We start from the raw sequence: 24,065 nt of genomic DNA on the forward strand, positions 1-24,065 counted from the left end.
TGGGCGGGGACAGATAGTCGCAACCAATGCCTAAGCAACCACTCACATTTTTTGTATTTTAATAAAGTTGTGGTCAAAATTATGCCAAAAACCTTAAACTAAGATTCTGTGTGAATTGTGTTTTATTTGAGGGTGGCTTGGGGACCTCGACACACAATGTTATTTCCCCTTTCTCCTCCAACAAAATAATGTTGGCATTTAAACTATGCTGCGGTTTGGGGGTGTAATTGTGTGATTTATTTTTTTTAATAAACAAAATTGTTTATTAAAAAAAGTTAGAGAAACAAAGCTTTGGGATAGTTTTCAAGGGGAGCCCAAAGAATAGGACTTGATTTTCTTTGTGAGAAAATTATCAATCTAGAGCCATCATTGCAGCTCACACAACATTTGTTTAAAAGGGAAGTGTGATTATGGTTTTTTTAGTCAGCTGCTCTTCTTTTCGTGATTTTAAAGAAACGTCACAGTTGCTGTAATCTGGGAAATGAAAAGAATAAGCATAGCCCTCTGTTCCCGTTAATGAAGAATGAACCATTTTGACTCCGATTTTTTTATACTTTGGGGAAATCTAATATTCTCCCTAGAACTGGGGAAAGTCATGGCTAATATTTAACAAAAGAAATTCTAACCCATATATTAATGTTCACTAAAGCTGCCATATCCAGAGTGATATTCCCTTTTATTACTTGAACACTTTTGCTTGACATTAATGTTTAGAAATGTGAAGGGGCTATCTGCTCCTGGATTATCCGGATGGGAGTTTGAGCCAGTAAGAATAAGCAAAAGGTTGACAGCCCATAAGCAAGCAGTGAACTTTGCCCTTGGGCCAAGGGAATGGGGAATGTAGACTTTGCACATTCTGGTGCAGACTGACCCAATCTGCAGCTCATGCGCTAATGTGATCATTGGAATGTAGCAAAGCAGTTCAACTTTTTTTAAAAAAGGGAAAGGATTCAAATGCCTTTTAAAATGTGCACTTTGAGGGGAAATGTAGTATTAAAAAAAGTGTGATTATTTACGTTTTTTTATTTAAAAATATTAATCAGGAAATAGGATGGAGCAGAGTGAACACATGTAGAAATGGCACAGCAGAAATTAACTGATTCATCTATCCCTAGTTTTTATTTGCCTTTAGCAGTGGGAGCTCTCATTCATTCCAGTCCATATTTATGTATTTATTATATTTATATCTTGCTCTTTCCATATGTTGGTAAAAATGAGTAACTAGTACAGAAGCAAGCCTTGGGACTGTCCTGTTTTTAATTTCAGAGGCAAAAAGTGCTGGCAACCAGCAGAAGCAGCATCCAAAGCAGGCTTATTAATCATGCATTCTACTGCATGAATAAATATCAATTGACTACCTCAACCAGTTCTTTGGCAGAAAAGAATTCATTAGGACCCCAGATCAGCATTATGAATTCTACAGGCATGACAGTTTGAGGGTTCTCTAATTTCCACTTTCATTCTAAGAGGCATAATCTTTCATTTCTCTCATTTGTCTGCTACAGCCACATTTGAAAATAATTAGTATTGGTCATGATGTCAGGATAATGCATCATTTGGAAATTGTTTGGTGCTCTTGGAAAACTGCACATTTCATGGTTATTACCTTGTTTTGAGGGCTCCTTGTTTTGGATATGTAAAAGCAATTTCAGCTAGTGATACCAAAGGTGATAAAAATGTAATAACAGTAGTGCAGCATCTACTGTAATTTAAGAGCCTGTTCCACCAGGTTGCACTTTTCTTTAATTTTCTCACAAAGCTGTCAACCAAAACAGTCTCTTTGATCAGACGAGAGCTCATCAACTTACTGAATATCACTATAAACATGCTTGCATTTTCCTCGAGATGGATGCCATATGACTTTTTATTCTCCTTGTGATAACTTGCCAAGGCCGAAGCTCAAACTCATGCAGTCTGATCCTATGCACGCTTACTTGAAAGTAATTCCCCACTGTATTCAGTGGGCCTACTCCCAAGTAAGTGTGCATTAGACTGCAGCCTTAGAGACCTACACTTTAGTCTTAAATGCACTTAAGTTGAAAATAAGCCACAATGAAATCAATTCATTGTGTTTCCCAGGAAATAAGTTTGGGAATAACATATTCACAAGCCACTTACTCCATAAATCTCCTGCTAAAACTCATTGTTGTGACAGCTGTGATTATATAGTTGAGGATAGGGCAGATTTTAAACAAGTGAGATCTACTTTGTTTTTAGCCAGAAGTCGAAGATCCCATAATAGGACCTAGGTGTGAAACATATATATTTGGATTGAAATAATTAATTAGAGAATTAATAGAATCGTAGTGTTGGAAGGGACCCTGAGTACCACCTTTGTGGCTTAGGGACCTCGTATTTAAGGGACCGCCTCTCCTGGTATGCCCCGCAGAGGACCTTAAGGTCCATGAATAATCATAGTTTAGAGGTCCTGGGCCCTAAGGAAGTCAGATTATCCTCCACCAGGGCCAGGGCCTTCTCAGTGATGGCTCCAACCTGGTGGAATGCTCTGTCCAATGAGACCAGGGCCCTGCAGGGCCTGTAAGACAGAGCTATTCCACCCGGCTTTCAATTTGAACTTAGCCTGATCTTTTATTCCCCTTCTTTCCCACCCTCTCCCCTTTTTATGAAGATTACCCGCTCTGGGATCCCACAGCTAATTCTCCCCTGGTGTCCTCGCTGGCCCAAATAGGACTAATTTAGCCAGCTAGCCCTGGTGATCATCTAATGTTTATTGGATGGATTTTCCCCCTAAATTGATTTTTGAATTTTTGAATTTATTGTTATTCACGTTTTATACTGTATTTTAAGCTGTTTTTTGTTGCATCAATTAAGTGTTTTAAATTTGTTGTTAGCTGCCCTGAGCCTGGTATTTTGAACTGGGAAGGGCGGGGTATAAATAAAAAATAATTATCATTATCATCTAGTCCAACCCCCTGCAATGCAGGAATATGCAGCTATTCCTTACGGGGATTGAACCTGCAACCTTGGTGTTAATCACACCATGCTCTAACCAACTGAGCTATTCAGCTCAGAAATTTGTTTCAAGTGCTAGAACTGAGTCCACAGACCTTCCACCCTGTTTCAGTGGTGCAATTTAAGGTCATTTTGTTGCCCTTGTTACTCAATTAGCAGAAAGAAACCCTTTCCAATCTATTGCAAATCACCCAGATATCTGACTTCTGACCGCAGATAGTTATGTGACTTTTGAAGGAAATATTTGAAGACGCTAACAGGCTTGAGCATTTTGCAATTCATATGAGGATGCTAAGACCAGAAAAGGTGGCATATTTCAAGTTCTCAAATATTTGTGCCCTTATATGTTTAAACCACTGCGCCGCTTCGACTTGCCGATCGGAAGGTCGGCGGTTTGAGGCCTTGTGATGGGGTGAGCTCCCGTTGCTCGGTCCCAGCTCCTGCCAACCTAGCAGTTCAAAAGGACGCAGTGAAAGTAGATAAATAGGTACCACTCTGACCGGAAGGTAAACGACGTTTTCGTGCGCTGCTCTGGCTTCGCCAGAAGCAGCTTAGTCATGCTGGCCACATGACCTAGAAAACCTGTCTGCGGAAGCGGACAAACGCTGGCTCCCCTGGCCTGTAAAGCAAGATGAGCGCTGCAACCCCAGAATCATTCATGACTGGACTTAACTATCAGGGGTACCTTTACCTTTACCTTTACCTTTACCTTTTATGCACTATTTATGCTTTGCTGCTCTCCTCAACTTCTTCATGTCCTGGCCCATTAGTCTTGCCCAGTCTCTCTTGTGTTACTCAAGTGAACATAGGAAATTGCCTTATACTGACTTGGTCACTATTGTCTGCACTGACTGAAATAGACTGTCTAGGATCTCAGGAGTGAGTCTTTCCCAGTTCTACTTGGAGATGCTGGGGATGGCACCTGAAATGTTCTGCCTGCTAGGGAGGGAGGTACTCTACCACTCAGGCATGCCAGCTGGAGAGGCCGAGGCTCTTTGCCCCTCCCCCTTAGTATTGAGCAGTGACGTGACACGCACTATGTCAGTGGCACATGCTACATCATCACATTGCGCGACATGATGCATGTCATCTGACATTGGCCCCCTCAATAGCAGAGGCAAGCCTGTGTTCCTGCTACCGCTGAATTACAGACCCATCACAAATCATGAAGTGCTCACACAGGCCTTCGCTATCTCAGTTTTCAGTTGGGAGAAAGTGTCCCGACATGAAAATTATGTGTCGTGTCCAAACCTCAGAGGCAAAACTTGGATGTGGTGTTTTGTTTCCTTCTAAACCACTTCAGCCAGTGAATGTTTGAGTTGGCTCAAGGCATCTGTAATTAGTCTCTGCTTGCTTGTATTCCAAACAAAATTGGATTCTCTCTTCAAACCCCACAGGGCCAGTCTGTTTGTCTAGCATAATGATCCATCACTCCTTATGTATACGAACACCTCAGTTGTCAGCTAAGTGCACATATGCTGCATAAGGAATAGAGATCATAAGTCATGGTGACCTTTCTTCTCTAGGAACATAAGGTTTAGTGATACTAGTCGCAGTTGCGCCTTCTTAGTTGAACTATCAGGCAATGAAAGAAGTGTTGTATGAGCATTTTAATGTTATTCCAAGAAAGTCTTTTAATTCTGGCATGCAAAAGATAAATCAGGTCTTCTCTTGAGTGATAACTATTCTTCCTGTTAACTCTGGCAGACCACACTTGATTGCTGCCATCCAGCATGGCCTGTGTTCATGCAGGAAAAGACTTCTGTGCATGTATGTCCCTGACTGAATTGGCAGCTAGATCTTCATCAGGTAGATGTACATCAGCATCTCGAGTAACATCTCTGGTTATGGGTGTACATGTGTTTCTGAACTGCAACAAAGATTAGAGTGAGCAATGCTCATCTCTTGGGTTGCACTGAACACTACATTGTTGATTTATTAGTAGTATTTTAACCCACCTACTAGCCCCAAAGGAGCACTCAAGACAGCCTATAAATTACATAAAGAACTATGATGTTAGCATAAAACACATATTGATAAATAAAATACATAAAACTAGACCAACAGACCTACTAAAAGATCGCAGTAGGATTGAGACAGCCTTCAGAGAAGACCTTCAAATGCCTTCTGAAATATTCATTCATTCAGCTAAAATAATGCTCATGTTGACAGCTAATCAAATGAAACGTTGACACCAATTACATAAAAAAAATGAGAACACTTCCTTGGTGGGCCTCTTTAGGCAAGGGGTTCTGCAATGAGGCTGCTGCCACTCCCAGTTCCCTGTTTCTTGTCATCATATTCAAGTTATGACATCAACATCCCAGGAGATTCATATGGGATAATATGAAGTACCTGAAGTACCCTTGAGCTGGTCACTTTCAGCTGGGCTGGGCTGTGTGTGAATTCTAGAACTGGGATACTAGGATCTCAATTCCAATTTGGATACTTTTATATTATTTCTATTGTTATGGTCCACAGATTTCTCATCCCTAGACGCTGGGGAGGGGTAAAATCTTTCAGTTATCCATCATTTACATGTTTGTTCTTCACTAGCTGCGGCAGATGTTCTTCTTCATCCTTAACACATAGCCAGCGTATTCCCACCTTACTTTATGATTGACTTTTAAGATTAGGAACTGCTGAAGTTTTTTATGAATCTCAGCATTTGTGGAAGAATTAATTCCGTGTGATCCCTAGATCCTGAGGCATTTGCTTTTGAATGTGGTTAGGTGAGCTTCTGTAACCTTGGCACAGTTTCCTCTATATTAAACTTTTGATGAAGTCTTTCCTTTGACTTTATATATTTAATAATTGGCTGTGCTTAAGATAACATCTTGACTGTCCTTAGTACTTTGACAGTATCTCTAGGTGATGAGAGAACCACATGCTTTGTGTAATCCTGAGTCAGAAAAGTTTTCTGATACCAGATATCTCTCTAAACAGTTGTCTTTATAAAGGAGATGCTGAGCTTTATTATGTAGTATGCTACAAAATGCTAAGACTGCGATACCAAATTCTATTTGGAAATGTCTTTATTTGTTCTGAAATTATTTACCAATGCTTTTAAATGTATTAATTGACTAGCAAAAGGTCCATCATAATGAGTCAACAAAGGGGAGGTATATAGAAGCACCCTAAGGGAATTCAACATGCTTCTTAAACTCTGAGTACATAGGCAGATAAAATCCAGTTGATTCCCTCTTAGTGAAGGTCACACACCCCTCAAGAGGACAGGTGTTGCCCTCCTTTCCACAACTGTCTTCCTGTTTCCTGGGTCATACCTCAGGGTGGTTAAAAGTCCAAAATTAGAAACACGTATGTGTGACTGCAGAACACCAGTTACAGGTAAAGAACCAGGGTTTTTGTCCAAACCATTACAGAATCCTTGGAGGCACACGGTCTCATATTTCCTACGCAATTTGAGGATAAAATTGCTCAGAAATGCTGTGACCCAGATACTGCTAGATGTTTGTGCCTATGTCCTGGCTACTGCATTATTTTCAGTTGTTGAAATATGAGGGTATGGACAAGTTCTTTGGACAAGTGTGGCCTACACAGGCAGCAGATTCCTGTGGGGCAGGAATCTTATCGTATATAAGATTTGGGTGGGTAGGTGTATTCAGGTGAGACTTCAACCTTTTACAATTCCTGCATGAAATGACTCAATCCACACCACTCAATCTAATGTATATATTGGAGCTTAGCTATCAGTCAGATTTTACACAGTTCTCATTAGTTTAATATCCAAGTATGCATTTAAAGTTGTCTTTTAACAGAAAAAAAATGCATTTAAACATTTATTTTTAAGATACATGTTAAATTTAAAATACCTATTTTCTGAAGATATTTTAGAATTGCAGATTAATGCATAAATGAAATGGAATTATGGGTGAAGACATGTAAAAGTGAGAGCAACTAGAAATAAATAGATTTGCTCATCCCTATGGTGGGGCCTGAAATTATTGCTTGTTCTCTCTTCCCCACATTCTCACATACATTGACATAGATTTGCTAAATTCATTCTTGCCACTGAGACTGCATTATAGCCAAAGATAGCATTTACAAGTTACGTATAATCGCATGGGGAGTGTCTAAGATTCAGTATTGCATTCTCCCAGGTATTTGCTCTTGGTACGTCCAATATTTAAGAGGAAGCTCCTTCTCTTCTTTCATCTCAGAGATAATTCCCATCAAGAATGAATAAAACATTGCACAGCCTCTGTACTGAGGTTTCTCCAATGAAAGGATGGCCCTGGCTGATTACAATACTTTATCAAACACCATGTATTTAATTTTTAAAGAGAAATTTACAAAATGCCCTGTTTGCACATCTAACCTTCTAACTTTTCGATTCTAAATAGTCATGCATACTATCCTGTGGAACAATCTTTGCTATGAAACCACAGTGAACGAGAAAATTAATGTTGAAGTCCTTTCCTTAGAAAGGTTAAAGACAGATTTTCCTAATGTATTATTTAATGCTTGTTATGTAGTGCATTAAGCAGTCAGTGCTGAGGGGGAGGCTTTTAAAAGCCAACAGCCCTTTTGTTGATAGCATTCAATCTTACCTCAGATGTTTTGGTTAAGTCAATATACGGAAAATAAATGAATTAATACATTCCAACCTGGCCAATTTATAGAGGCCAATCAAGTTACAATGCTGGATATAGCCAAGTGAAAGTGGGGGATAGATTTGACTTAGTGAGGTCTTTATTTAATCAGCTGGCTCAAGAGAGCTGAAGTCAGCAGGCCAAGATGATATAAGAGGCAATGGAGAAATTGTGCCTTTACCGCAGTCGAAAGGGAGAATGACAATGATGGAAAGAGGGCCCAGGTGCTGTCAGAAAACCACCTCTTCTCGTGATTTATTCTTAATAATTCCCTCTATTACTGATATTCAGGCAGGAGCGCCAATATGTATCCAAAATGGCACAGCAAATGCATGGGGTGGGGTGAAATCAACAGCCTCAGGCCAAGGTTTGCACAAGTACAAAGTACCACATATTTACGTGAAATCACGTACATTTGAAACACCATCTAAAAAGTCTGCAAACACCCTCTAAACCTCTGGAACCCCTTGAGAAAACCTTTAAAAAACCAGTAGCAGTTACCAGACACCAAACTCTGCCTAACTCCACCACAATCGCTCCCTCCAGACATACTTCCTCAAACTCCCAACTCCCCACAGGCCTCAAGGGTCAGAGTTTGTTAGGGGCTGTTTTCGTGCCTTTTTCCCCCTTTCAGGGCTCTTTCTAGGCCCTTCTTGCCATTTATAAAATCACTTCTGGCTTCAGCACAATGCATGTTGCAAACGCAGCAATTGGGTGTGTGCAAATTGGTCGTTGCCTGTACAAAAAAAATGTTGAGCACAAACTGAAGCAGTCCAAAGAGGACTGAATATCCTCAATGGTCACAGAATGCTAACTAACATATTGGGGGACGAGAAAACCAGAGGGGAGAGAGAATGAAACATAATGGATGAAATGGATGGAAAAGGGAGCAAGTACACTCCACACTGCAGTAATTTGTTTCAGGTTCCATTCATTTACTTTAAGGGCAGCCAAAAGGATGTCTGTTTCAGTGTTCTCATATTTCTTTCCCCATCAATAGCTCCTGCCCACTCTGGTTTTTTTGTTTTTTTGCTTCCCCCATCCCTTTGTGTAAACCCCAGCACAGGATATCAGAGAAAAGGCACTGAATCTGGAACTGTGTTTTCAACAATGACACGATGGGATGGCAGTTGTCCTTTCCTCTTATGCAGCCATTACCTGCAGCCAACCTTAAGTACATTCTCAAAGCCATTAGTCTCCCCAAATGAATGTTGATGTTATGATGAAGCTGAGGGGAACACACAGCATCTCTTTCGTGATTTGTGTTGCGGAGAGATTGTGTTTTCAAATAGAATCAACTCATTCTTATGATGCAGGGAGAGTTTGCTGATAGTTCTCCAACGCCACTGGCCTGCAGACAGTGATCTCAGATTACATTTCCATTTCTGGAATCTATGCCACCTAACAAGCTTGTTCTTCCAGGAATCTACTGTGTTTCTAAAATCCAAAGACATGGTTTTTTAGCTGTATAATAGAGCTGATACGTCTTCTTTTTTAATGGCATGTTTATGCTTGAGTTTAGTTTCAGGTAGCAATTGTTGGTTGTCATTATTGCGGTGGTGCCTGGGTGTTTTGTGTACAAACGCAAAGCAAAGTTTGTCTCTGGCTCAGCGAAAATATGTTGATAAAATGGGCATTCCAGCTAAAGCACAAAAGAACTTTCCTCTTAACACTGAAAATTCTCTAGAAGTGCATATCCTGTGGGAAATACACCTTCTAGCTTATTGTCTTATTAAGTCCAGTATGTGACCAAACTAACAAGGATGTGTAAACTACACTTTGCTGTGCTTTACATCTTTGCTGTTGTAGTGTGTAATCAGCTTATACAGAACCACCACTTACGTATCATTCTGTATAATAGGGATGTCAATAGCTTTATCTGTACTCTTCAACAGAACTGGAAGTAAAAGCTGTACCAATATTATAATGGCTGAACTGTTCTTTTTTTCTCAGAGTGTTGGAATCAGTATGGTGTAGTGGTTATAGAATACCAGGCTAGGAATACCATTCGTGAAGCTTACTGGGTGAACTTGGGCCAATCACTATTGGGGATGGGTGGATCAGTCTATTTCTGGACCAATGTCCCTTTCACATATGTTCCATTCCTAAGTCCATCTGGTATCATTTTCATATACATCTGTGTTTCTCTCCCCCCACCCCACCCCAAAAAATCTGCATAGAACTTTGCATTAAAATATACATTTAAATACTATTTCTGAACATATTTTCTCACAAAATGTGAATTTCTAAATGTAACTTATCTAAATAAAAATGCGTTTGTAAGCACATTGATTTTCTTTGACCCAATAATATCACAAAATTTGGAGAAGTGAACAATAATAACAATAAAGTGAACAACAATAATGTTCCACATTAGTCCAGGAGGTGAATCAGGTCAGTTCATTTCAGAATTTGCAAAGAGCAGTTTCTTCAAGCTTTGTTAGTCACTAACCCTAAGCCTAGCCTGCCGCCATAGGACTGTTTTGAGGATGAAATGAGGGAAGAGCCATATATGCAAGAACCATGGGAAAGACGTGTATACATAAATAAACATTCCTTGGTGATCAGCTATCAACTTGATTTGGCAATATTTGAATCGCTTTTCAAAATCATCCAATGATAGTGTGCGTAGTAGATTCTTACTGTACATTGGAACTGGTTTTCCATTTAAGCTTTTCCTGAAGGATTCTGATATCATCACCCTAAGTTTCTACTGAAAATTTCGCACAGGCTTGTTTGACAAAATCTGTCTGGTTATCAAAGCTTGACCCCAGCTCTGTGGCAGAGCTGTCACTTTGTCACACTACATAACGTTTCCCTGAATGTCAGTCATATCATTTCAAATCTCATCCCCAGGAGCACCAACTAAGTGTCAGATTCAGACCAAGGAAACGTCATATAAGAATCCACTGCCTTATTTGTCAGAGCTGATCTAAAAAATAAATAAATGAAACGATCAGACAAAGCAAAGCTTGAATTTCACGAAAGTGCCACATGTAAATTGGACATCCTGCCATATTTGCAAAATGTGCAAATTATTATTATTAGGCATTGATTTAAAAGATGGCTGATTTATGGCTTTAGACTTTGGAAATCATGACAGTCAGATTTATAACTGCATCATCTAGATATTCAGAACTACAAATGATTTTTCAGTTATACATGGACTTGCTTCAAATTTGTAGAAAGCTTGGTTTCTTACTTCTAAAGAGGATTGGCACTTGAATTAGCTGAAAGCAAACTTCTGAAATTATTCAGATTTAACTGTCAAAGACGAATGTTCAAATATTTACAGGTGTGGAAAAGCTCTATTAACTTTAGCAAATGAGATTATTGTCATTAAGCTTTGGCTGAACAGTTGATGAATACTCTCTGACAAATAATCACCCAAATGTAAGGTTTTTAGCTATTCTTTTTTCCATGAGTCAACTTCGGACTTGAGTCCTACAGACAACTCCATTAACTAGACGATCTTACTCATTGAAATAAAACTGGTTTAATGACTGACTACAATCCAGAAATCAGTGCATATTTTGCCTCTGGCTTTAATAGGGTGTGGTTGCACTCCATGGAACTTCAGCTATCAGATCAAGCAAGATAACCTTAGACAGAACATAGAGCTCTTGGATCCCAGACCTGGCAGTCTTGTCTTGCACAAAGCTCAGAAGCTGAGCTTTGAAAGTTCATTTCAAAAAGTAACCAGGTCTGATTAAAATTCAATATTTCCAAAAAGGAACTAATTCCAGTCCACATTTATCCCTTTACAAAAACAAACTTGTTTGATTCATGTTCAGTTCACAGTTCAATTCAAGTTCATCCAAATGATCCTCAACAACAACAAAAATCAACATTCAGAATGTTACAAGCTGCTGTGCTGATGTATAGAATATACTTAAGAAGACCAAGAAAAGATAAACACGCACACAGAGTGGAATGGGAACTGTTTGATTCATTTCCCCAGCAATTGTGATATTTCCAATTAAAGGCCTAAAGAGGTTAAAGGGTAAAAACTTGAGATGAACTAGTTATTCAGAATTCTACCCCAAAATGAAACTGGCAATTGCCTGGCAATTATGGGAAATACTTTCAAGTTTTGTTCAGATACTTTTGAACTAATTCAGTGAATTTAACCAAACTAGTTCATGCCAAGCACTGTTCAGAAGTTTGTCCTTCGTTAAGAACCTATGAAGACTTGTGCTAGATCAGACCATAGGCCTTTCTAATCAAGCATTTGACTTCCTGCAGCCACTAACCAAGTGCCTATGAGACTCTTACAAGCAGGCATAATAATAATAATAATAATAATAATAATAATAATAATAATAATAATGATAATGATAATAATATTTTATTTTTACCCTGCCCTCCCCGGGCTCAGGGCAGCTAACACCAATAAAATCACAGTAAAAACATAATAGGGAGGAAAGAGAGGGGGGAACCAGTTTAAAATACAGGTTAAAATGCAATTTAAAATGAAGCATTATTTTAAGGTAGCCGATAAATCAAGACCCTAAAGAGAGGGAAACATAAGGGTCAAACTGAGTCCAAACCAAAGGCCAGGCAGAACAGCTCTGTCTTGCAGGCCCTGCGGAAAGATGTCAAGTCCCGCAGGGCCCTAGTCTCTTGTGACAGAGCGTTCCACCAAGTCGGGGCCAGTACTGAAAAGGCCCTGGCCCTAGTTGAGACCAATCTAACCACCTTGCGACCTGGGACCTCCAAAATGTTGTCATTTGTGGACCTTAAGGTCCTCTGTGGGGCATACCAAGAGAGGTGGTCCCATAGGTACGTGGGTCCTAGGCATGAGTTGAACCGCACTATCTCCACCTGAGACTCTCAGCAACTGCCATTCAGAGGCATGATGCCTGAACTGTGAAAGTGGAACATAGCCATTAATAGACTTGTTGTTGTTGTTACTTGTGTTTATATCCCACCCTTTGAGGAGCTCAAGGGGGTTATCTCCCTTTCCCATTTCATCCTCACAACAGCCCTGTGAGGTAGGTTAGACTAAGAGATTGTGGCTGGCCCAAGGTCAACCAGTGAGCTTCATGACTGAGTGGAGATTTGCACCCTGTTTTCCAAGGTCCTAGTCTAGCACTAAAAATGCAATTCTAAGAACGCTTGTTAGGAAATAAATTCCCTGGAGTCTAGCGAGACTTGCTTTTCAGTGCACACGTTTAAGATTCTGCTGAATGCCTTATTTCTAACTCATTGATCATGGGGCTTCATTTTGCATTTGACATTTTGTGTCAAGTAAGAAACTAACATTGCCTTTTTTTTTTATTCTGCTGTGTTTACCTCCTTCAGATGTTCTTGGAGCTGGTCCAGAAGACAGGAATGAACCGAAGCCAACTGTGAGAAAGGTGGACACCACAACCACAGCTTCTGTAAAATCATCTCCTAAACATAAAGTGGGCATCAATATGGGAAACAGAGCTTCAAGTTCCTTGCTCTTTATTATTACAGCCCTTGCAGTTTTGTGGCACTCTTTGTTGTAGCTGCATTATGCGGCGGTAACTGGGCAGTTTCTGCTCACTGTCATTTATACCTACAGCCTTATCCAAGTAAAAACCAAGTTTAATGGCTCTCTCAATGGTGCACTCTAGCATTATGTGGTATGTTAGTGTAAGTACTAAACATTAGTCTGGGACTGGTTAACAGCAAGCGTCTCCGTAGCTGTCGCTATCTGGAGATGGCTCTTGATAACATCTCATCTACTCAAGATGTAAAAAAAATAAAAATAAAAGGATGAAGACGGGAAACCTGAGTAGATTAAGTTATTGTGGCATACACAATTAAGAATGTTAAAGTTGTAAATTAATATGTTGGCACCCCCTCCTTTTTTTTCTTTACTCATTGAGTAATGGACAGGCTGCCTATTTGTTTGATCTTTCTTGTGAGTTTCACTGCATAACTGGTTTTCAGGTACAGGTCATAACACAGTATATCTTTTGGGATCAGCCACTATATATTATAAGCAAAATACAGTGCTATCTACCAGTTGGATGAAATTCTGAGGTGGTCAGGAAAATCATAGCATGTTCAAATCTCTTATTTTCTTTCGTAATGTTTAGGATGTAGAAAGCAATATAAGAACCATATGCTGTGTTTAATGTATCAGTATAGCTGCCTTAACTGTTAGCAACACGTAGAAACACTTCTCAAGTTATTTTGAAACATATAGAAGTGTTTCACTGCCCATGCACTTCATTACCATATGCTTAAGACTTGACTGTGTTGTGAATATCTGACAAACGTGAAAAGGAGAGGAGCAGCACTCGATTGCTGAGACGTAAACAGTCACTTATTTAAATTCCTCTACAGTTCCTGTATGGTGTAGCCATAGAGATAACAAAAGCCCTAGTCCACAGATCCTCACATGGTGCTACATAGCTATCAGAAGAGAGGTGGGAAACCTGTGGCCCTACAGATGCTATGGTTCTACAGCTGTCATCAGCCCCAACCATCATGGCCGAAGGTCAGGAATGATGGGAGCTGTAGCCCAGCAACATCTAGTGTGTGACAGGTTCCCCTCCCCTTTGTTAGAGGGAGCAGGAAGGGAATCAATCCCTAAATGCCCTTCGCAAACAGATGGTCAGCATTGCTAAAGATGGCAGAGCCAACCACTGCCAGTTTTGTTGGTTTGTGCATGAGCTCAGTCCCTCTTCTCTGGGTAACCACATCGTCTTACTCGTGTGGGGCATGATCCAGCACAGGACTGGTGCATGAGTCGCTCTTGCCGAACTGGAGCAAATGTTTCCATCTAGCTACCAAAAGTTATTACCTTTTATCTCAAAAGAGATATTGATGCTCTACAGAGCTATGAAGAACAGTGTGTCCCGTAGTTTTCCGTTTAATTACAATTAATGTTTTATTGTGCTATGATAGAAAATAATAAATATGAAAGAAACATCAACCTAGAATAATAAATACATTATTTTCTGCTTGTTCTCTAATACATGTTTTCTTTTTTCTTTTTGTTATTGTAATGAGGGCTTTTCAGTTACAAAATGAAACTGATGTGTTTGACAGCTTGACAAGATGTTACAATACCACCATTAGATGGGAGAGGGCAAATACATGTATTTTTGACAACTCTTTTTACAGTGCCATTGAAAATCTATACAATACAATCTGAGTCGAATTAACAATTGTAACAGTCATTTTTGCCTCTGATTTATATTTACTAAAGAAAGCCAGTCGTTCGCATAACTGAATAGTAGTTTTCATAACACAGAATATTACAATGTACAGTTTTATAAGATATAATGTAAAATATTGCCTTTGATTTGTGTGTGATATATGTGTGTAAAAACATTTACTTCAGCAGTTTGATTTGTTTATGGTCAGTCTAGTGCACCAATTCTTGAAAACATATGTGGTTAGGGTCAAAGGGTAAGACATAGCTAGATAACTGTTCCTTGCAGGCCCTGCAGGCTTGATATCCTCACAGAATTGTTTTCCTTCAGGGGCTTCCCCATTCACGTCAGTGGCACATTCTTTGCACATATTTCTCATGTGCATAACAGTCCATATATGCAGAGGATACAAAGGCCTTTGCATCATGGAATGGTGTTTTAAATGCATATTGATCCCTTATCTTCATGTAAGGTCATGTCCCAACCAAAGCAAGCACTCTTTGTCCCATTCATGTCAATGGAAGAGTTAAGCATGTACTTAATAAAAAAAGTAGTATAATAATGTTATTATTTATATGCCGCCCATCTGACTGGATTGCTTCAGCCACTCCGGGCAACTTAAGTCTCTTTCATTAATAATATTCAGCACATGGACGGGCTGAGAACAAGAGTTGTTGTTATAGTTTCCTAGTTCATACTACGGAATTCTAATCAGTAATTCACACAACAACAAAATATTATATGAGACACACCTGTGCTCACAATTAAGCTTTTGCATTTAAGTACCACGTGCGAGAAAAGGAACCATGTAAGAGCAAATATCAACACTCTCCTCTATGAGACTTGTATCAGATTTTGGACAGAAATACTTCATTTCCAGACTTTAAAAAGAATAAACTGAATTTGAATTATTTGTTATTGTTATGTCCAAAAGTTTACAGTTGTTTCAAATTCACACAAGAAAACTGGCATTATGCAAGGAATATATTCGCATGTAAACACCATTCTTTGGAGACTGAAACAAGCACAATAACTTCCCCCAAGATATTAAGATGGTTCATGTGGAAATAGAATTCATACACTGGAGGACTGAAGCAAATATTCTTCTGTAGTTTTAACTGAGCGTTGGCCTTCAATGACCACAGCATCAAGCTCTACCACAAACTGATGCTGCCTGTTTCCATTTACATACAAAACAAAGTTTACTGGGATTTTCCCTGTTCAGGAAAGCAAATGGGGCTCGGCACACATTTTAGAGCTACTGGTTCATGGCTGTGTCCCTTTAATTCAGACATGCACCCTGAGTGATAGCCAGCTAACTCATACTCAGAGTATATTCACTGAAATCAATGGACTTAAGTAACTTAATGTACTCTGAGTATGCCCAGTATGGGATTTCACCCACTGAATCTAACCAAAATTCACTAGTTATGTCATGAAATACACAAAAATTTCATTAGTGAACAGCTATCAATCATTTTGTCTCCAGGCAGAATGTATTGAAACAATCAGAGTGATGTAGCTTATATTTTATCATTTCATTTCATCCTCTTTCCTCCCCTTTTTTGTGCTGTTAAACAATAATTTGCAATTACACTATTTGCACCTAATATATGCTGCCATGCGAGAAGTCATTTGTTGCATGGTATAAGCAATTAACATTTGTTCACTTCGTCTGTTACAAGAGGATGTGTAATTTGTCCACTGTGCCCTTTTTGTGCACCTAATTAAAGCCATTTTGAAATACTCTCCAGGTAATGAACATTGAATTTGGTACTGCGAGGGGGAGGAACCGGTTTCTAATGTTATAATTTTTTTGCAATTGTACTCTTGTAAAATGTTTCCCAGCTAGAATCCTGTTCCCACTTGGCAGGCTTTTGAAATGGTCTGTGTTGGATATCTCTCGTCAACAATAAGTCCAGAATACCTCATTTACATTGTAATGTGATGTGCTCCTATCTTTCAAATGTTCCTGTATGAAGAACTGAACAATTTCTCTGCTCACTGAGGCAGAAAAGGTGGTGGTGTCAAAGCATCGAGGATTTCCTGCTGAGCCTGTGAAAACTGGGCCACACTGTTTTAAAAACCATTTGAATTGAATTTAAAAGTCTGTATATATCTTACATATAAAGATGTTCCTGTGCACAGCCTTAACTGACGTCAACATCATAATCTCTGCTGATAGATATTAGATCTGAATACAGCTAACAAACAATATCTGTATTGCTTGTGTTCTGAACCTTTCACCCAAAACCCAGTTTCAAGGATTAAGTTCACCAATGTGCTCCACTGCCTTTTGGAAAGAGATACACATATATGGCGAAGACCAGAAACCTCCAAGGCTAAGATTGTCTATCTCATACTCTGGAAGTATTCTGGGAAGAAAGGTACATCCCGGTTTTTTGCAAGATAACAGCGATCTTTTTGGTTGCCATGATCTTGCAGAACTTTGAGGCGCCGTGCCCAAAAAAGTATGTTTGGGGGTGGAAACTGCAGCCATGCTCTCATGATAAAAAACGGGAATATTGCATCCTGTATTTGGGCTTTAAAGTTCTGGAAGGTATGCCATCTTCTCATCTTGGGGCTTGGGTAACTGCCACTTGTTCTGCTATATTCATTCCTGAGTGCCTCTGTGCTCCAGAGATCCATGAGTACAGCAGTGGGGCTGCCCACACTTTGCTGCATTCAAGATCTCCCCGTGGAACAAACCTTGCTAACTGGGAGGAGGGTCGTGTGATGGAATCACAAAACTACACCAAACGTTCAGGCCTGAATGGAGAGACTATGGTTTTCTTTCCCAGTGGGTTTTTAAAAATTTATTTGCAAGAACCAAGCTGAAAGAGCGGTTCTTCTACAGAAATCTGTATCACTGCACATACATTGCTCTTGCTGGGTTAATACAGAAACTCCTCATCAACATTTTGACTTGGTTTCTTTTTTTTTATGTAATGCCTGTGACATCTATGTAGGATTGCAGCATTAAGTATAGCTCTTGCTAATCATTTCTATGCTGGCCTGGCTTAGCATCTTTCCTTTCAGTGTGGATTCCTCTGGATTTAAGTCCATCATACTTACTGTCCTACTTTTACAATTAGGACTATCGCCTTTCCCATATTGCAAGTGTCAAAATTTGCACCTGCATGAAGCCCACACACAGTGCTCTTCCATACCATTCTGTATCGTGGTATTTATTTTGGGTCCGTGGTTGTCACACACTAAACGGTGAGTTTCAATGCCTTCTCTAAAGAGCTTTTTCCTTGTCTACTTTGTACCAGTTTGGATTGGGAGTTCGACAACGGTTTAGTACCAGCTACCACCACACCTGCTTTACTAGAGGAAGAGAGTGACAGACGACTTGTTCAGAACTTAGGCAGAAAGAATGATTAACTAGCAGCATGCAGGGGACGAGTATAATTCAAGGACATAAAGCAGGAATAGACTGACCATTCTAAGTCTTACTTCGTAAAATCCAGTACATCCACTGATTGCAATGAAAAAATGTGTTGAACTGCCACCTGTGAAACTAGTTGTTGTTGTTGTTTAGTTGTTTAGTCGTGTCCGACTCTTCGTGACCCCATGGACCAGAGCACGCCAGGCACTCCTGTCTTCCACTGCCTCCCGCAGTTTGGTCAGGCTCATGTTTGTAGCTTCGAGAACACTATCCATCCATCTCATCCTCTGTCGTCCCCTTCTCCTTGTGCCCTCCATCTTTCCCAACATCAGGGTCTTTTCCAGGGAGTCTTCTCTTCTCATGAGGTGGCCAAAGTATTGGAGCCTCAACTTCACTATCTGTCCTTCCAGTGAGCACTCAGGTCTGATTTCCTTAAGAATGGATGCGTTTGATCTTCTTGCAGTCCATGGGACTCTCAAGAGTCTTCTCCAGCACCATAATTCAAAAGCATCAATTCTTCGGCGATCAGCCTTCTTTATGGTCCAGCTCTCACTTCCATACATCACTACTGGGGAAACCATGGCTTTAACTATACGGACCTTTGTTGGTAAGGTGATGTCTCTACTTTTTAAGATGTTGTCTAGATTTGCCATCGCCTTTCTCCCAAGGAGCAGGCGTCTTTTAATTTCGTGACTGCTGTCACCATCTGCAGTGATCATGGAGCCCAAGAAAATAAAATCTCTCACTGCCTCCATTTCTTCCCCTTCTATTTGCCAGGAGGTGATGGGACCAGTGGCCATGATCTTTGTTTTTTTGATGTTGAAACTAGTTAATAAAGGCAAACATAACCTCTAAAAAGTGTTGCACACCAATGTTCAGAAAGCAGTTTATGAAGATAAGTGCCCATGATAAGTTCATGTTCATTGGCCTACTGTCAGAAATGAAAATAGCCAGTCATCTTTTATATCCTTGCAGTGCTCTTGAGCCCTTCCTATACAGATCTGTGGAACTAAGAGCCTGTAACTACATGCAGGATTGTAGCCCAGAGGTATAATATTATTCCTGGCTTTTCTGATTTTTGAAACAATGCTTTATAGAAGATTTGGCCCTTTGAAGATTTTTACATTAATTTAATTTCTGATTATTTTTGCACCAAAAGGGATTTCTTAATCCATCGCCATGTTCAAATATTGTCGTAATACTGAATAAAACTCATCAACTTTTTCTGGTATGTTTTGCGTGTGGGATCTGAGTTTTCAAAACAGTCAAGAGCCGTTGCCATAGGCAATGTCGAGGGAGGAGACAACAAAAAAATTGCAATAGTGTGATATTTGTAAGTTACACCTATTTCTGTATGATAACAAATAATAAAAAATAATCAGAAAATATATCTGCGGCTGGAGGTTTTGTATGTTTATTAAGGAATTTCATATGGATTGTTTCCTGATAAATGTGTACAGGAATGCAACTTGAACTAGTTAATCTTAAAAGTGCCACACAAAACTGTTAACAAGGGCTCCCATAAATTTCCAGACCTAAGGAAAAAGATTACTTCCCTTCCCCATATTACCTACTTATATGCCTTCTTTTCAGAATGTGGAATAAGATGGAGGGCTCTTTTGTGTACTAGGACTGGAGCATCCCTGTTTCAACACTTTACCCTGTCAGAAAGCCCACAGTATCACCTTGAGTGAGTCACTGTCTCTCAACCTAACCTACCTCACAGGGTTACTGAGACGATAACATGGGGCAAAGTAACATGAATGTTACTTTGACCCGCTTGGAGGAAAAGCGGGATGGATATAAATTCAATACCGATAAATAAAGAATAGTAAAACTCCAGCCTACCTGGTCTTGATTTTGAACTGAGGAAGCGGGAAGGGCCAGACTGGAACCATGAAAAAACCCAACCTAAAAAGCAAAGAATAAAGTATCTGGGTCACAACTGGGATATTCAGGCCTACAAGTATTGGACCTTACCTTGTAGGTCCTTCAGAAACCGATGAAACTTTTATTAAAAAACAGTTGTATTTGGGAGAACAGCTTAACGGTTTTTACCAAAAGATCCACATTGAATATACTGGATAGATTTTGACCCAAAACTTATGAAAATTTGGATCAACTAAGTGTTCATAAATTAGCATTCTTCTTCTTTGAGTCTCGCTGTGTGTGTGTGTGTGTGTGTGTGTGTGTACACAAGCTTTTTGTTTTTTTAAATAATGGTACTAGAATAAACCTCATTACTGAAACATGTATCCAACTGCTAAGGTTTACACACACACACACACACACACACACACACACACACACACACACACATGGCTGATCTTTAGTTAAATGTAAAACACTCAGCTCACTGCCTATGCAGAATAGACTCTGTGGACTAGCTGGACCTGAGAGATTATATGACCTAATTCAGAATGTATTGGCATACAGTTTCTCCCCTGCTGAGGGAAGAAGAATGCTTGTTCTACAAACTGCTGTTTCAGAAAGACATTTTTAAACTGAAGGCTCGGCATTTATCCCCTAATTAAATGGCTGTCACAATCACTGGAACCGTTTCTCTCGGAAATTTAGATTCCCTTAGATCTATTCCCACCTGCTTTGCTATCTGAAGAGTTGTGGTTCATTTATTTATATTCCACATTAGGAACTTGATTTTAATAACTCTGGAGGGGCTTTATCTCCCGCTCCTAGTAATGGACAACATGGTGGCAAGATGGAAGGGAGGTTGTTTGCACCACACCAAACTCTCAGTTGACTCCCCTCGCCTTCATTCTAAGCAGCAGGGACTCAGCTGCTGAGAGGTCAAGTGAGCACTGCCACCCAACCACAGCCTCTGCCACTGCCTGCTCCTGTATTTTCCCCATTGACTACGGGTATTTGTTTCTTTGTAAGCACTTAAAAGGATGCAGAAAGGCAGGATGCCATGTTTTATTTGAATTTCGCTTTCTGGTGACAAAACACTGTGCACCCTTGTGTACACAATGATACAGATAGGGATGAATGAATCCGACCAGCTCCATTTTACCCAGTTTTTCAATCTTAAGACTAATTTGCCACACTTCCACATCAACTTGGATTTTTATTTTATTATTTAAAAAAAAAATTCTCATGAAAATTGAACAGCCATTTAAAGTGCATATTTCCCAAGAGACACATTTTTGTATGCATTTCTCTCTACATATACACTTCTTACTCTAATATAATATAAAGAAGGCTGATGGCCGAAGAATTGATGCTTTTGAATTATGGTGCTGGAGGAGACTCCTGAGAGTCCCATGGACTGCAAGAAGATCAAACCTATCTATTCTTAAGGAAATCAGCCCTGAGTGCTCACTGGAAGGACAGATCGTGAAGCTGAGACTTTGGCCACCTCATGAGAAGAGAAGACTCCCTGGAAAAGACCCTGATGTTGGGAAAGATGGAGGGCACAAGGAGAAGGGGACGACAGAGGATGAGATGGTTGGACAGTGTTCTCGAAGCTACCAGCATGAGTTTGACCAAACTGTGGGAGGCAGTGAAAGACAGGAGTGCCTGGTGTGCTCTGGTCCATGGGGTCACGAAGAGTCGGACATGACTAAACGACTAAACAACAACAAAATATAAATTTTGCAGGCAATTTCACCTAACAATAACATAACATTTACATATGCTATTTTCACAGGTAGACACATTTTCATACACACTTTCCCCCCTCATCTATAAATTTTTGTACACATTATTTTGGTTGGAGAACAGCAACACTAAACTCAGGGAAGTGCAAATGTCAAACAAACAGCTGCATTTCGGTTCACATGGCTGGGAGTGTGGATTGGGGCTTATTCACTCCTACAGTCCGCAATTTAAAGCTCCGTGTCTGAGTCCTCAATTTTTTTCCTTTGGTCTGGAGCTTTCCTTGCAAAACCCCACTCTTTAAAGCTCAGTTGGAGCAAATGTCAATCTGCGGAAAATCCAAATTGGCATTTGCTCTGTTTCAGTTTTAGGCAGTGGGTTTTCGCAGGGAAAACTCAGGGCAAAAAAATAATAATGCTCCAATATAGAGCATTACAGTGCAGACCTCTGCCTGGAAAGAGCAGGGCAAAGACTAAGTTTGGATATTAGGTGATTTCACATTGAAATGTGCCCCATATTTCTTCCCGATCCCAATTCCTGGGGTGAAGTCAAGAGCTTAGATACCTCACCTTCCTGAGGTTGGAAACCTGTGACTGCAAAACACATGTTCAATTGTGATTCAGCAGCTATCAAGTGAACAGGACCCTGAGACATAATGGCATTCCAAGTGATGCTGATGCACAGACACAGAAAAGGTTCTGACTGGCTTCCGATGTTACAAGTGAGTCATGTCTACTGGTAGATGCACGTGGTCAACCACACACTTTGTAACTGGAATGTAGATGGACCCATTTGGTCTCATCCAGCAGGGCTTTTCTTATACTCCATCCCTACACACAGTTTCCGCTCATGGTTGAAGCATATATTTTCACACAAAGTTTGCTTCTTTAAAAGTATATTCACAAATATGTAGCCGACACTTTTTTATGTATTTCTTTCCAGAATTTATATGTCACCTAACACTGCAGTTTCTAAGTGATGCATTTTATTGAGTTAATACCGTGTGTGTGTGTGTGTGTGTGTGTGTGTGTGTGTGTGTGTTATTTATAAAACTCAATAAAATTGTATTTTTTTTTTTTTAAGAACAGCTGCATTAGAAAACCCACTGCTCACATGCTTAATGACCTGGAAAACAAAAATTATCTATTATCCTATCAAAGGATCCAAAGAAACAGGGGTGCTGCTTTCCTGAGAGGAAAAACTACTGCTGCTGTATTTGCATTTATTGGCTCTCAAGAGTTTTCAAGTTAACTTTAGAAATGAAACCATCCAAACAACTGGCATTCAAAACCACAACATGTCAGCTTTCCTCTTGTGCCTTTATTTTTATAGAGACAGCAGCTAGGTGGCAGGTTTCATTTCTCCAATACCCAGGGCAAGGGCACACTGCCCTTTGCCAACTGCCGGGCATATTCCCTACCGATTCTCCCCTGGCCTTCTCTTTCTGTCATAGGAATTGTGTCCACCACACCAGCAAGAGATCTCCAATCACTCTTTTAAAAAATCAGAAAATGATGTAGAAATGTGGTGAAATAAATATAACATGGGGGAAATGAGAAACTAGGTAAAACCAAACATGATAGATTTATCCATCCCTAGCTGCCATAAAGGACATATGTGTTTGTGTGGATTCAAAGCAGAAACTCCCACAATTTTACAAAATGTCTAATAACATTGTGAGTTTTTAAATAGAAAAGGCAGGGTATTAGGGTTTTTTTAGGAGTAAGTACGTGAGTGAGTGAGTGAGTGAGTGAGTGAGTGAGTGATTGAATTAGTAAGTAAGTAAGTTGTTGTTGTTTAGTCATGTCCGACTCTTTGTGACCCCATGAGGTGGCCAAAGTATTGGAGCCTCAGCTTCAGGATCTGTCCTTCCAGTGAGCACTCAGGGCTGATTTCCTTCAGAATGGATAGGTTTGATCTTCTTGCAGTCCATGGGACTCTCAAGAGTCTCCTTCAGCACCATAATTCAAAAGCATCAATTCTTCGGCGATCAGCCTTCTTTATGGTCCAGCTCTCACTTCCATACATCACTACGTAAGTAAGTAAGTAAGTAAGTAAGCAAGTAAGTAAGTAAGTAAGTAAGTAAGTAAGTAAGTAAGTAAGTAAAATATGATTGTTACTTGCATATTGCAATCTCTGAACTACCCAGTCAGGAATAAACTTCTTAACCAGTGATGAGGAGGATAACCTGGTCTATTGGTTTCCTAAAGTGGCAGTCTTGTACTCAAACTGGGAGTAAGTCTCAGTAAGCTTCTGAGTCATGGGTTCGAGCCCCATGTTGTGCAAAAGATTCCTGCCTGCATTGCAGGGAGTTGGACTAGGTGACCCTCATGGCTC

The 24,065-nt window shown here is 39.9% G+C and overlaps 1 protein-coding gene and 1 long non-coding RNA gene across 3 annotated transcripts in view; one reads left to right on the plus strand and one right to left on the minus strand.

The window, feature by feature from the left end:
- Positions 1-18,251, plus strand: part of LOC114597755 (glypican-5-like) — a 416,629-nt gene extending 398,378 nt beyond the window's left edge. For both annotated transcript variants that reach the window (XM_028730984.2, XM_028730985.2), the window contains one exon: positions 12,891-18,251. In XM_028730984.2, the coding sequence (XP_028586817.2) occupies positions 12,891-13,081 (191 nt within the window). In that variant the 3' untranslated portion in view covers positions 13,082-18,251. The remainder of the gene's footprint in view (positions 1-12,890) is intronic.
- Positions 1-24,065, minus strand: part of LOC114597757 (uncharacterized) — a 164,609-nt gene that overhangs the window by 30,464 nt on the left and 110,080 nt on the right. The window contains exon 2 of the long non-coding RNA XR_013393159.1: positions 19,962-20,024. This is a non-coding gene — a long non-coding RNA (uncharacterized LOC114597757). The remainder of the gene's footprint in view (positions 1-19,961; positions 20,025-24,065) is intronic.

The sequence above is a fragment of the Podarcis muralis genome, chromosome 6 (assembly GCF_964188315.1).
Source record: "Podarcis muralis chromosome 6, rPodMur119.hap1.1, whole genome shotgun sequence".
NCBI classification, from domain to species: domain Eukaryota; kingdom Metazoa; phylum Chordata; class Lepidosauria; order Squamata; family Lacertidae; genus Podarcis; species Podarcis muralis.